Consider the following 13,408-nt stretch of genomic DNA (forward strand, 5'->3'; position numbering starts at 1 on the left):
ATTACTTTTATATAAATCTAAGGTTGCCAGTGTCACAAGTGATAATTCAATAAAGGTGTTTAAAAAATTATGGGTTAATAGCATCTGCTGACTTCATGATGTCGCATACTCACTTGCACATGAGGCTGTTGCAGTGAAAGCCAAGTTTATAGTTACATCAGCACAAGGAAATATCATTCCACAGAATTACACTGGCAGTAGCACAAACGTTCATTAGCACTTAACACTTGTAGCCCCATACACTCAGTCTCTCCTTAGGAAAACCTTCCCAGGCACTCTGTTCTTCCTGCATTCTCATAATGAATTTGCTTGCTGTAAGCCTAGATTGCGTGGGAACATATCCAGGACCTCTCCTTACAAGTGTTCCAGACGTTGTTACCTCAAGGACCACTAGCCATTCCCACAAACCACAGGTGCGTGTGGTGGGGAGACTGTCAACTTTCATGATTTATTCTGGTCTTTATAAACAGCCTTTGTAGATACACATGAAACATAAAATCTGTGAGAAAAGTAATAGTGGTTAAGCTTTTCAAAGGCCTAGTATGTCAGAAACTTGATTTCACAACCAGTGATCAAAGTGGACTGAAAATAGTCTTTTGCTTTTACTTTATACACACTGGGGGTAGAAATGCAGTTCTCTCAGCTTGTAGTTTGTAATGAGGTCTAAGAGAACACATGGTGTTAGTACATGTTAATTTTTGACTGTAAAGAATATCATGAGAGTCTGTTGTCGACTATGCTGTTTGTTGTGAAAATGGAAATTCAAAGTAGGGCTGCGAAGTAGGTCTTATCTACTCATTGTTTTATATTGTTTATTGAAAAGAGTGCATGTTTTTTGTATGTATAAACATTTCTATTTTTGTGTTGCAGACTGTGGAGTATTTGCAACGCTCTCATCTCATAATAGGAATAAAGGAAATGCTTCAGTGGGAGCTGACTAAAGAAGTTGTCTGCCGGCGTTTTCTAAGACAGGTCAGCACATTTTTAAATCCATGCAAATGTCAGTAGAGGACTCGTAAGGTAATGTGTAGAGCAAATGGCTGTTTCTACAGATTTTTCAAAACAGTCTTGTGACTGGTTGTCTTGTTGAATGTAGAAAACTGGTACAGCTTTCGATGAGTCACAGTTTTTTGTGCGCTATTCAAATTGTAGAGAGGAAAATAGTACCCAAACAAGGGTTTGTGGCATGGATCATGAAGTGTATTGTTCTTGTGCTTCAGAAAGAAAATGCATGCAGATGTATATATTTTGGGTCTGAAAGTGATTGTTCTGTATTTTTCTTTATGTACATTGGAAAAGTGTATGCAGAAATTGAAAAATCCTTACTCTTTTCGATAAGTGTCATGGGAACATTAACATCCACCTGCACTACAGATGGACCTTGGCTTAAAAGCGCAGCCAAAAAGAAGGCATATTTAGGAGTAATGATGCTCTGCAGTGTTACTAATGAAAAATTAATCCAGCCTTCTGATCTTCCAGTACCAATGGTAAGTGCTACATTTTGAGCTACTGACACCTGACTGTTGAGCCAGTGGCACTTAGCTTTTGATCCACTGACTCTTACCAAGTAAGTGGTGGTGGCAGTTCACTCCTTTCTAAATTGCGGGTGCATGCTGTTGCTATTTTTAACTTGTACTCAGGTTGGGATAATTTTCTTTTACATAGACAGGCAGGAGTACACTACATTATTTTAAGTTCATGACTGAAAAATGTACTTTGTCCACTTCAAACCACCAGCCACATGTGATTCTGAAAGTGACAGTCTTGGAGGGGGAATAAAAGTTTTTTCTCTTAGCAGTACTTCTGAAAGATGAATTTCAGAATCCAGGCTGTCCTTTTCAGTAATTTTCCTTAAACAAGGTAACATTGAAAAATAAGCATCTCTCCTGATTAATCATAAGTTTCATATCTGAATTAAACTGTTCATTTACTTATCCCTTAACCCATCTCTGAAAAGTAAGGGCAAGAATTCTGCTCCATTGCTTAGATGGCTGTATAGACAATTCAGGTGCTGCCTTGAGTGGACTGAGGCACTGTAATAATTTACTGCGCTTATTTTTCAAATATATTTTTATTATAAAAAGAGGAAATGTATATTAAAAACAGCAGTAGACCATGACATAGAATAAGACTATCAGGAGTATGCAAGAAGTGACAAACGTTGAAGAACTGGCAAATATCAACAGCCTAACCTCAAAGTAACTGTAACAAAATAGTAACAGCCTATAAGATTTACAGCTTTTTGTGCTCTTTTCAAATTGTAGAGAGGAAAATAGTTCCCAAACAAAGGTTTGTTGCATAGATCATGAAGTGTATTGTTCTTGTGCATCAGAAGTACGGTAAGCCTTTATCTGTGGCAGTTACTGCTGACTCAGTGCTGTGGTCTTTAGAAACTTCCTTGAAAGATACCTGTGCACTTGCATTTTAGAGTTTGGCCCTCACTGTCATAAAGTATTATACATTAAGCATGATTTCTAGAGGAGGACTTTTATGAGGATTTTTTTTAATGTTTTCCCTTTTATCTGTGAGTTTGCTGTTTATTGACTGGGACTGTGTTCCACAGTGTGATTGTGGCAGCAGATGTCCTGAAGTCATGCATCATCATTACAGTAAATCTTCTGGAATGTTTCTTGTAGTAAGTAGATCCATGGCCTTGTTATACCTCTATGTTCTTTGCTGTATCCCCCTTTTATCTAGAGTGTATGTGTGTTTTTCTTATGTCTTTAAACCTTCCATTATATCCATATTCATCTAGGGATAAGGTCTGCTCAGATTAGGTGGACATGATGAGAACTAGAAAGAACTGGTAGGCAAAGGTAATGCTGCCTACAACTTTTGAGTACTTGATGCTGGAAACCAGTGTCAGCAGTAGGGACATATCCCAACATATAGATAAGCTGCAGGAGAGACACCAGAATACCCACCATGTAAAGAAAGGAGAGAAGTAAAAATGTTTTTGCAAGGGTACTTCTGGTTGTTACATTAAAGAAATGTTTGTTTATATATACGAGTCCCAGTTTTTTGAGTTTTCTTTATTTTGCTGTATATGGGGGTCAGAAAGTTTGTCAATGATAACTCCTAGAAGTTTGGTTTCCTGCACTATTTCTATGACAGTGTTGTCAGATGCAAGGATGTTGAAATGATCAGTGACAAGGGAGGTATTTTTGGGGTGATAGAGTACTAGTTTAGTCGTCTTTGGATTAAGAAGGAGTTGGGCATTTCTTAGAAAATAATTTTCTTGGGTGGCTAAAGCCAGGGTACATTTTTGGCTAGTCTTGTATAGGCCCTAGGGCCAATAGCCTAGTACCTAACTATGAACCTATGATAAGTATATCAGATAACACTCCAGCTGTGCAGGACTGCAATGCCTTCCATATGTTGAGACCACAAACTGAGCATGAAAGAACCAAAGGAGAAGGTGCATCTATCTTCATTAAGGATAAGTACACCTCCAGATGGGTCAAACAGTACAAGTCTCTTGAGCTACTCCATGTCCAGTTAACTATAGGCAACTCCCCCCACCACATCAGCTATAGCTCCCCCACCATGACATACCTGGACTTACTAGAGTAATTTCCCATACAGCCCAACACCTTACTCATCGGAGATTTTAATTATCCTACCATTGACAGGGAAACATACGGAACCACAAACATGCTGGCTCAGACGTTCTTGGACTTTGTCAGTGATCAGACCATAAATCGCTCTCATTTGATTTAATTATAAGACCAGATTCCCCATCAAGCTCAAAAATGCTTAAGAATTTTTCAAAGACAAATTACTTCCTATTAAGTGATGGTGTAAGAAGTTTGAAAGCCCCCTCAAACACAGATGCAGAGGTATAACCAATGCCCTGTATAACCACTTAACCAGTTGTATAGAATTGGCTGTACCTGAATGGAATAAAACCAGGTCTTGCCAAAAAAACAAGCCACCCTGATGGACCCCTAGTATAAACAGGCTATACAACAAGAAAAATAAACTAATGTCCTAGAGCAAGAGGGAACTGTCTCAGCAGAGGAAGAAATCCCTCTCTTGCTTAAACAAATTAGAGATTGTGTCAAGTCCTCCAAAGGTAATTACGAAGTAAAAATAGCCTCTTCTGCTAAGAATAATCACAAGGCATTCTTTAAATGCATTGAAGTGGTTGTGGATGGCAGTGCCCATACTCAACTGGATGTAATAGCCAACCTGCTAGCTGACAGATGTGGAGCAAACTTCACCCCCCTGTCCCCTCCAGTCATCTCCCCAGGTATACCTGCTACCATTCCTCAGCATATCTAATAATAAATGCTGGTCATCTCGGTGCTGTCCAAGACCAAAAACAAAGCATCATTTGGACCAGACAGTGTCCCAGATTACCTTTTAAACAACTTAAAACATGACCTAACAGACCCACTTTGATTCCTGTTTAACCACAGCCTGCAAACTGGCTATTTTCTGGAGGATAGCAGGAGACATTCCAGAATACCCATTCCCTCTGCACAAAGGGGAACCATCACCTAACCCTGGGGAATTATAGGCCCATAAGCTTGACTAGCCTCATCTACAAGGCCGTGGAAAGAATCATTATGGACCTTATTAAGGGTATTAGTAATCTTCAAACTCTGGACCCAAGGTAGATCATGCCTGTTGAACATGGTTGATTTCTTCGAGAAAGTCACCAAGGCCCTGGATGAGGGAAAGGTGGTGCGTACTGCTTGTCTTGACCTAACCAAGGCATTCGATACAGTCCCCCCACTCAGATATTATGGAGAAACTCTCCCAATTGGGAATTAACCCCTACATTATCAGATGAGTAACCAACTGGCTCACCAACAGGACACATACAGTCAGTGGGTGACATCACCTCTAGTAAAAGACCAGTCACCAGTGGTGTACCACAGGGTTCTGTGCTGGGTCCCTTACTGTTTGGAATGTATTTCTCAGAAGTCCAGGCAAACTGACAGCCTGTGGCTGACCAAGTTTGCTGATGACTGCAAATTGGGAGTGATCTATCAGTCCCCCAATGATGTTAATATACTTCAGGCAGGTTTAACGCAGACAAAGCCACGGGTTAAAGCTAAATGCAAAAAAAAAAAAATTCCTTATTACCTTTGGGAAAGCTAACATCCCTGCTAATTACATTATAGACAGCATCCCCTAAGCGTAGACCCAGTGGTACCTGATCTGGGTACTCAGGTTGATAGCAGTCTGAACTTTGACCATCAAGTATTCACAGCAGTAAGGAAATCCTTCTATGTGGCACATCTTCTACGTAAAGGTACTGGATCTAGATTTAAGGGTGTTATAATTCCATTATAATCAGCCCTCATCAGGCAAATAATTGAGTACAATGTTCCCTTTTGCATGCACCTCTCCAGACACCTGCAACAATTGGAGAGACCACAGAGATTTCTCAGCAAGAAATTCCAGGGTGCACAAAACAAATCTTGCACGGAATTCCAGGGTGCACAAAACAAATCTTGCACGGAAAGACTGAAAGCCATGTCATCATATTCTGTCTTCTACAGGTTGCTTAGGGGTGACCTGTGCTTGGCTTACAGGGGAGTATCTGACCTGGCCCTGATGGAAGTAGTACACATTCATAAATCAAATTGTATGAGGGTCACCCGCTCCAGGGATCTTAACCTAGCCTTTGACATGAACAGGTCATGCTAGAGAGATAAATACATCTTCCAGAGACTGCCACTTCTCTGGAGCAAGCTTCCAATTCATGTGAAACAGAGCCCCTCCCTGACCCTCTTCAGATGCAACCTAGAGCAATGGATGGGTGACCACAGATTCACTCCTGGTGTGGCACTCATGTTTTTCCTGGACAGAGGAAGTCTGTTTTAACTGCCATAGACCCTTACCTCTGCGAACTTCACGCACCTAACCACTGACAATTGGGGCAACTTGGGATAAATATGGCTAGGTATGTATGGGCTCTAGGGCTGTTAGGCTAGTAACCTTCGATGAATCAACCAAAGCCTGAATACTGGCTTCATCCCAGCCCAGTGGAGGACAGCCACTGTCATCCCTTTGCAGAAAGGTGGAGCGTCCACTGATCCAGGAAATTATAGACCCATCAGGCTAACTACCCTGATCTGCAAGGACATGGAGCAGATTGTCATGGACCTCATTAACAAGGACTTTGACAACCTCCAAACACACTACCCCATACAGTTTGGTTTCATCAAGGGGAGGCCATGCCTGTTAAATTTGGTTAATGTCTTCTTTGAGACAGTCACCAAAGCCATGGACAAGGGGAAGATGGTGCCCACCGCCAACCTTGACCTGGCCAAACCCTTCGATACTATTCCCCACTCGGGTATAATAGATAAACTCTCTCAACTAGGCATCAGTCTGTATGTTACCAGATGGGTAGCAAAATGTCTCACTAATAGAACCCACCTAGTCAGAATAGGGGAAGCCACCTCAAGCAGTAGACTTGTAACAAACGCTGTACCCCAGGGATCGATCTTGGGGCCTCTGTTGTTTGGGATGTACTTTTCTGAGGTGCAGGCCAAAACTAGTAGGCTATGACTGACCAAGTTTGCAGATGACTACAAGCTGGACATTGTCATCAATTCCCCTAGTCATGTGGACATACTCCAGGAGGGTCTCACCCAAACAAATGACTGGTGCCAGAAACATGGCCTCAAACTGAATGACAAAAAATGCATCATCATCCCCTTTGGGGAGAGTGATGTCCCCACAAATTATCACATTAATAACAAAGTCATAAGCACACAGTCAGTCGTGAGAGATTTGGATACCCAGGTTAATAGCAAACTGACTTTTGACCACCATATTGCCTCAGTTGTACCGAAAGCTTTCTACATGGCCCACCTCATTAGCAAAGGTATCTCATCCAGGGACAAGGTGGTCATAACATCCCTGTATTCTTCCCTTATAAGACCCATAATTGAGTACAGTGCGCCTTTCGGCATGTAACTCACAAAGCACATGCAGGAGCTGGAGAGACCACAGAGGTTCCTCACCAGGAGAATCCAGGGCCTCAAACATCTGCCCTGTACAGGTAGGCTAAAGGCCATGCCCCTCTACTCAGTCTAATACAAACTCCTCAGAGGTGACCTTTGTCTGGCATACAAAGCAATCTCAGACCCCACCTTGATGGGACTGCTGCATATCCACAAGTCAAGCTCTACTGAGCTGTTTTTACTGTTATTGGGATAACAAATAATAAATAAAAAATAATGCAGTACTCAGGGTTCTTTGTGACTACAAAGAAAAAAACAAATGGAGATCTGTGTTAGATCTCTCAAATGTGAACAGACTTGTCTTGGCAAAAAGTTTCATATAGTAACAGTAATAAACTTGCTGTCTGGATGACAGCTTTGGACATGGAAGCTGTTTATTTCCATATTCCTTTGTCCATCACACAAGCAGTTTTTAATGTACCGAGTTGACTTCCATTTCTGAGGTGTCACCATTTTGATGTATTCACAACCCTGAATGTCATTTTTATCTCTACTTCTAATGCAACATTAAAAGCTGTCCTTGCAGCCACAGTGAAGAAAGCAGTGCTGCTTGAAGTTTCAGTTACAAGCACAATTCATGACAGTGCAAAAACATGACATTGCATTTCCAGGAGTTTCTTCTTTGACGGGCCAAAATGAAAAGGTGACAATAATAAGACCCATGACAAGCTGCAACAATTAGCTAAGTCTACAAAGAGAAAGGAAAGCACCACTGAAACATCATCCATAGGTAAGGAATGTGTGTTTTGACACTGTAAGTCTCTTTCTCACACATCAAGACTCTTGACTAATAGAATGCAAGCTTTACTAGCTTAAGTCTAATCTAGTTAAGTTTTAACCAAAAGTAGATGGCTACATTGGTGTAGAGGGATAGCGCCCTGACTCTCGCTTAGTTTATCCAAGTTTAGTTAGCAGCTTGTGCACCTGTTGGAACTGGTGTTGAGAAGGTAGACATGGCACTGGCTTTCCTGTCTTCAGAGGAGGGTGTGTTAATGCATGGCTTAGGCACACATTACTATGATCAAATTCCTGATGGTGACCAGGGACCTTGTGAGAGTACTGATTTCCAGGACTGAGGACAGTGTGGCCAAGAGGGGTTGTGTTTATTTAAGTTCGATGACCAGGGAAGTCCACTGGGCCAAAAAGAGCCCATTTTCAGTGGAGGCCCGGGGAGAAAATTTCCACAATAATAGCAAGTTACATTTGACATGTTACAAAAAGACATAGTTCAGTCAAGCTAGTTAAACATTTACAAATAAGCTTCAAGATATTAGCATTTGGCATGTCACACTGTTAAAATTGATGGACACATTTCAATACAGTAATTTCAGCATACGTGTCAAGTGAATATTTTTTTTTGTAATGAACTCAAATTGTAGGGTACGTTTTAAAGTATGTAGCTAGTAGCAATTAGAAGGTTTGGATAAATATGCATGGAGAGGGTTACAGTAAGTAAGAGATTGGGGAGTATAGTATAATAGAAGAGTTTTGAGACAGTTATATTGCTTTTGGTGTGATGAAAGTTGATATTAGCGGTAGTCGGATGTGACAGTGCAAGGTGGAAAGAGGGGGTGGGATTTAGGTTGGAGCGTGACAGGGCCATTCCCATTTGGAAGAAGGATGAGAGAGGAGTAGAGATTTGAAATTTGTGTGGTTAGGTAGGTTGCGTAGGTGTGTGGGGAGAGTTCCATTTTTTAGCTAAGGAGTGGGACAGCAGTAGTTGGCCAGGCTTTCGTGCAGGTTTGTGGACTTGAAAGAGATTTTGTTTTTTGGATTTGAGTGAGCGGTTGGGAATGTAGGGTTTTAAGGAAATAGCAAGAGCTGGGCAGTCGGCAGGCTTAAAGATGAGCTTGTGGGCAATGGTGAGTTGTAGGTAACTGAGGTAGTTGGGTAGTTCCAGCCCATTTAGGGTGTGGAGAGAGAGGCAGTGGTGGGATGAGGTTTTCGAGTAGGTTGCAAATATGGATATCTTGTGGTAGCAGCATTCAAGTTTGGATCGGAGGCTGAGATGGAGATTGGTGAAAAGAGGGGCACCATACATAAGGGAGGGAAGTAGGAAGGTGGATGCAAGAGTTTGGGGAGTACTGGGGGTTAGGAAGTGGTTGCGCCTGTAGAGGAGACCTAATTGTTGATGTTTTTTTTAGTAGGGGCAAAAAGCATTAGATTGGTTTTATTTGCATTTAGTGCCAGATAGTGAGACTGCATCCAGGCTTCTGTTTTTGAGAAGGCTAGTTAGGTTTTTGCTAGGAGTTTGGAGTGGAAGAAGGCTGAGCAGATGATTGTTAAGTCATCTGCATAGTGGATGACATTTGAGTCTGGGATGGAAAGGTGAAAGTTGTTAATGAATAGGTTGAAGAAAAGAGGGCCAAGAACAGAACCTTGTGGGACACCTGTGGGTGTAGGAAGGAAGGGGGAGGTTGAAGTTTTCCATTGAACAGCTTGTTGGTAGTTGGACAAGTAGCTGGAAAACCAGGCTATGGTGGAGGGAGATAGTTGCAGGGTGAAGAGTTGGGATATTAATAGGGTGTGTGAGATGATGTCAGAGGCCTTTGACAAGTCTAGGAATAGTCTGGAGACAAACTTGCCTGAGTCACGTTCAAGGTTATTGGTTTCAAGAAAGGAAAGAAGGACAGTCATGGTGCTGTGGCCAGGGCGGAAGCTGTGCTGGGTAGGAGAGAGGAGATTGTTTTGGGTTAGGTGTGTCATGAGTTGTGCTTGTATTGTTTTCTCTAGTATTTTAGAAATAGGGGAAAAGGATGGCGATGGGCCTGAAATTGGTGGTATCAGTGTTTTTGCCACCTTTGTGGAGGGAGATGATGCAAGTGTGGCACCAGATGGAAGGGACGTATGATTCTTGTATGGGTGTATTTATAAGAATAGAGATGGTGTAGGCAATGCTGTCTGCAGATTGAGGAAGATGGGAGGAATGTTGTCAGGTGCATTGCGACAGGGTTCGAGTTTGAGGAGAAGTCTTTTTATGGTGCTTGTGAGAGTAGGCTTGAGGCTGAAGGATGTGGAGGAAGGCAGATGATAGGGGTGGTGGTTGGGGCTGGAGGGGGTGGTGGAGGAGGCGGGTGGGAAGGAGAATGATAGTTTAGCTATGCAGTCTATGAAGAATGAGTTGAATTGGGAAGCTGTTTCAATGTTAGAGTTTGGGGTCTGGGCAGGGGTTTTCTTTGTTGCAAGGATGCAGCATGGATGAAATGGAGTCACAGAATTTTTTAGGATTTGTTGAGTGTAAGGACTGGAGTTTGGAGCAGTGGTCTTTGCGGTCTTTAGTTATTAGTTTTTTGTGGAGTTCCGTAGTTGCTTATATTCTAAGAGGGTGTTAGGGATTTTATGTTTTAGGTATTGTTTCCATTTTTTGTCCCCTTGGTGCATGAATAGTTTAGTGTCGTTTGATAACCATGGGCAGGGATTGGCTTTTATGTGTTTGGTCTGGGGGGGGTGGGGTCTTGCTGATTTGAGAAGGGTTAGGAATGAGTGGTTAAAGTAGGAAACAACATCATCTAGAGGAAGGGTTTTTAGAGGGGACCAGTTAGTATGCTTTAAGCTTTCTGAGAAAGTTAGAGGGTTGAAAGAGGAGAGGTTGCAGGTTTGGATGTAGTGGTGTTGTTTCTGCAGTGGAGAAGGGAAATGGTCGGCGAAGGCAGGTAGGCGATCGCTGAGTGGATCAGGTAATGTCCCTGCTTTGGTGATAAGGTGTGGGTGAGTTGTTAGAATCCAGTCAATGATCGTACCAGTGGTACCATCTTTATTTGGTCTGGTTGGTGATTGTATTAGTTGGGAGAAATTGTAGAGGTTGATTGTATGAGAAGGGGCTTCAGAGTTGACAGTGTTCCAGTTGATGTTGGTGTCACCGTATAGGTTTAATTTTTTATATTGGAGGAGAACCAGGACAGGATATTTTCAAGAGTTTTGATATTACCACAAGGGGGAATATAGAGGGGAGCTATACATATGAACTTGTGATTGTTTATTTTTAGTAAATATATTAGGATTTCAGCATTGGCAAAGGTTGGGATTTTATTGGAGTATGGAGTTATGGTGTTGGAGAAGGGGTAGATTATTGCTACTCCACCTTTTTTATGGGCTCTTATCATTGCGAATGATTTGGAAACCTGGTGGGATTGGTAGGATTTTGCTATCCTTAATATAGGATTTTAGCCAGGTTTCAGAGATGGCTGTTATGTCGGGGTGGTTATGTGAGAGCCAGGCATGGAAGTTAGGAATTTTGTTTTTCAGGCTTTGTGCATTTAATGTTGTAAGGCGAATGGATTTAGAGTTTGTGGGTTGGAGGGATGGTTTGCTCAGAGTAGTGTTTGAGAAGGGTCCGGGGTTGGGGTGGATATCTCTGTCAAGGGAGAGAGAGATTTGGTGTAGGAGAAGGGAGAGGTAGGGTAAGAGTTGTTAGGGTAGTGTGAAATATGTGATTTTTCTGGAATGAAGTTGAAGAGCTGTGTACAGAGGGTGTAGGGATGGGAGATGTTTTGGTTTGAATAGATAGGTTGGGTTAGAGACAAAGGGCTCGTGGGAAATTAATGAGTAGGATGGGAGGTGGGGTTGTTGCAAAGGTGTATTGGAGTGTATGTGAGAGTTATGGCAAGGTTTGTGAATAAGTGTGAGATAGGTCAGACTAGAGAGAGGGAGATTAGCAGGGCAAATTTACCCCGGGGATCACTGCAGTGGCTCTGCTGGACCGAGGCACAGGGAACTAATCTAAGGGGGTGGTGAAAGTCAGCACATTCTGGCTAGGCTTATAGATGCCCTCGGGCAGATAGCCTAGTACTTACCTGTGAACCTATAAAGAGTGGAGATTTGAAGAGCATTTTAAGAGGGATGGAGGTTTGAAAGATGCTGATTGATGGGTGGGTGGGGCTTTGTGTGAGAGGTTTGATTGGAGTGAAATTGGGTGGGGAGGAGCTAGGGTATGTATGAAGGTGCAGGTAGTGGGGGCAGGTGGAATTTGGGGGCAAGGTAGGGGAACGGAGTGGGAAGAGACCCCCTGCAGAGGTGAGCACCGAAAAAGTATCAGTGAGAGGAGGTGAGTGAAGGACTCTACTAGTTAATGGAGGCAGCTGTTTGACCATGAATGTAGTAAGTTGAAAGAGCAGAAAGTGGATATAAATGAATGAAAACCTAACCAAGTCCGAGTTGTTCTTCAGATGAGGGAAAGTTGGCTGTGGCTAGGGGCACTGTAAAGGCAGCAGGATGTATTACGTTGGCGCGGGATCAGGAATAAGGTAGGGATTAATTGAGCTTTGCTGCCATCTATGGGTGAGAATATGGAAATGCAGCAGTTCGGGAGAAGGGGGGGGGGGTTATCCCTGCGAGTGTGCATGCTGTCGTGGGCTCTGCTTTTATCTAGACCTACAGCTACTGAAGTCTACTTACAATAGGACATTAATAATCAGCAAAATCCTATAGTAGCTTACATGTATATTTAAATGTTATTTGCGGAAGTGAGTTACTTGCCCTTGCTTATGCCCAGACCAAACCCTAGATCATATAACTGGGCAGGCACTGTGGGGTCTAGGTTTAAGCAGGAAACAAAACAAAAAAACCCAAAATAACAAAAAAAATTTCCCGCATTGATGAAGACACCACTCCTGGCCAGCTTGACTCTGTCCTTCAGTGGAAGGAATGAGCCATAGGACTTTCACCCCAGGAGGAACAAATGAGTTAGTTTAGGTGACTGGGCAAGGGAGTGGGAGTCTGTACAAATAAATAAATAATTCTAATTGTGAGCAGTCCTAGCATCTGGGATTGCAATTTTGGTGAGTCGTCCTCCTCCTTGCTTACCTTTTATTGATGCATGATAATGTCTTGACTTTTGTATAGTTTCATCCACAGTACACTAACATCTATGGAGGTTAGTATCCTGTCATTGTATTTACTGATATCCATTCGTCCAGGGCAGTTGCCACTGTTTTCTCAGCCTTGCTTGTGTTGGAGGTAAAAATCATACAGGCGGAACTTTTAGCAGTCCAGCACTAGCTCACAGAGACCAACGCCTTCATAGGGTCATAGGTAAGTACTAGGCTAAAAGCCATGAGAGGCTGTTTTAACCCTAGCCAGTAACTCGAGTTCAGAATCAAACACCATACCTTGGGTGTATGAGTTGAAAACCTTAACCATTACACCAGATCCCACCCCCTGTTTCAGCAGCAAACATTGGGTAATGTTATGAGGCTCTACTCCAGTTTCCTTGCCCACAGTCTATTAGGATTGTTTGAATGTGCTCAGTCTATGCTCATTGGTTCATAGGTAAGTACTAGGCTATCTGCCCGAGGGCATCTATAAGCTTAGCCAGAATGTGTTGGCTTTCGCTGCCCCCTTAGATTAGTTCCCTGTGCCTCTGTCCAGCAGATCCATTAGTTCCCTGTGCCTCTGTCCAGCAGAGCCACTACAGTGATCCCCGG

The 13,408-nt window shown here is 42.6% G+C and overlaps 1 protein-coding gene across 1 annotated transcript in view; it reads left to right on the plus strand.

Annotated features, from left to right (window-relative positions):
- The window catches only part of MRPL9 (mitochondrial ribosomal protein L9), a 341,838-nt gene that overhangs the window by 229,407 nt on the left and 99,023 nt on the right, over window positions 1-13,408 (plus strand). Inside the window, exon 4 of the mRNA XM_044079205.1 lies at window positions 871-972. Coding sequence (XP_043935140.1) covers window positions 871-972 — 102 coding nt within the window. The remainder of the gene's footprint in view (window positions 1-870; window positions 973-13,408) is intronic.

Source organism: Protopterus annectens, chromosome 8.part0 (assembly GCF_019279795.1).
Source record: "Protopterus annectens isolate FY-2018-M chromosome 8.part0, PAN1.0, whole genome shotgun sequence".
Classification (NCBI taxonomy): Eukaryota; Metazoa; Chordata; order Ceratodontiformes; family Protopteridae; genus Protopterus; species Protopterus annectens.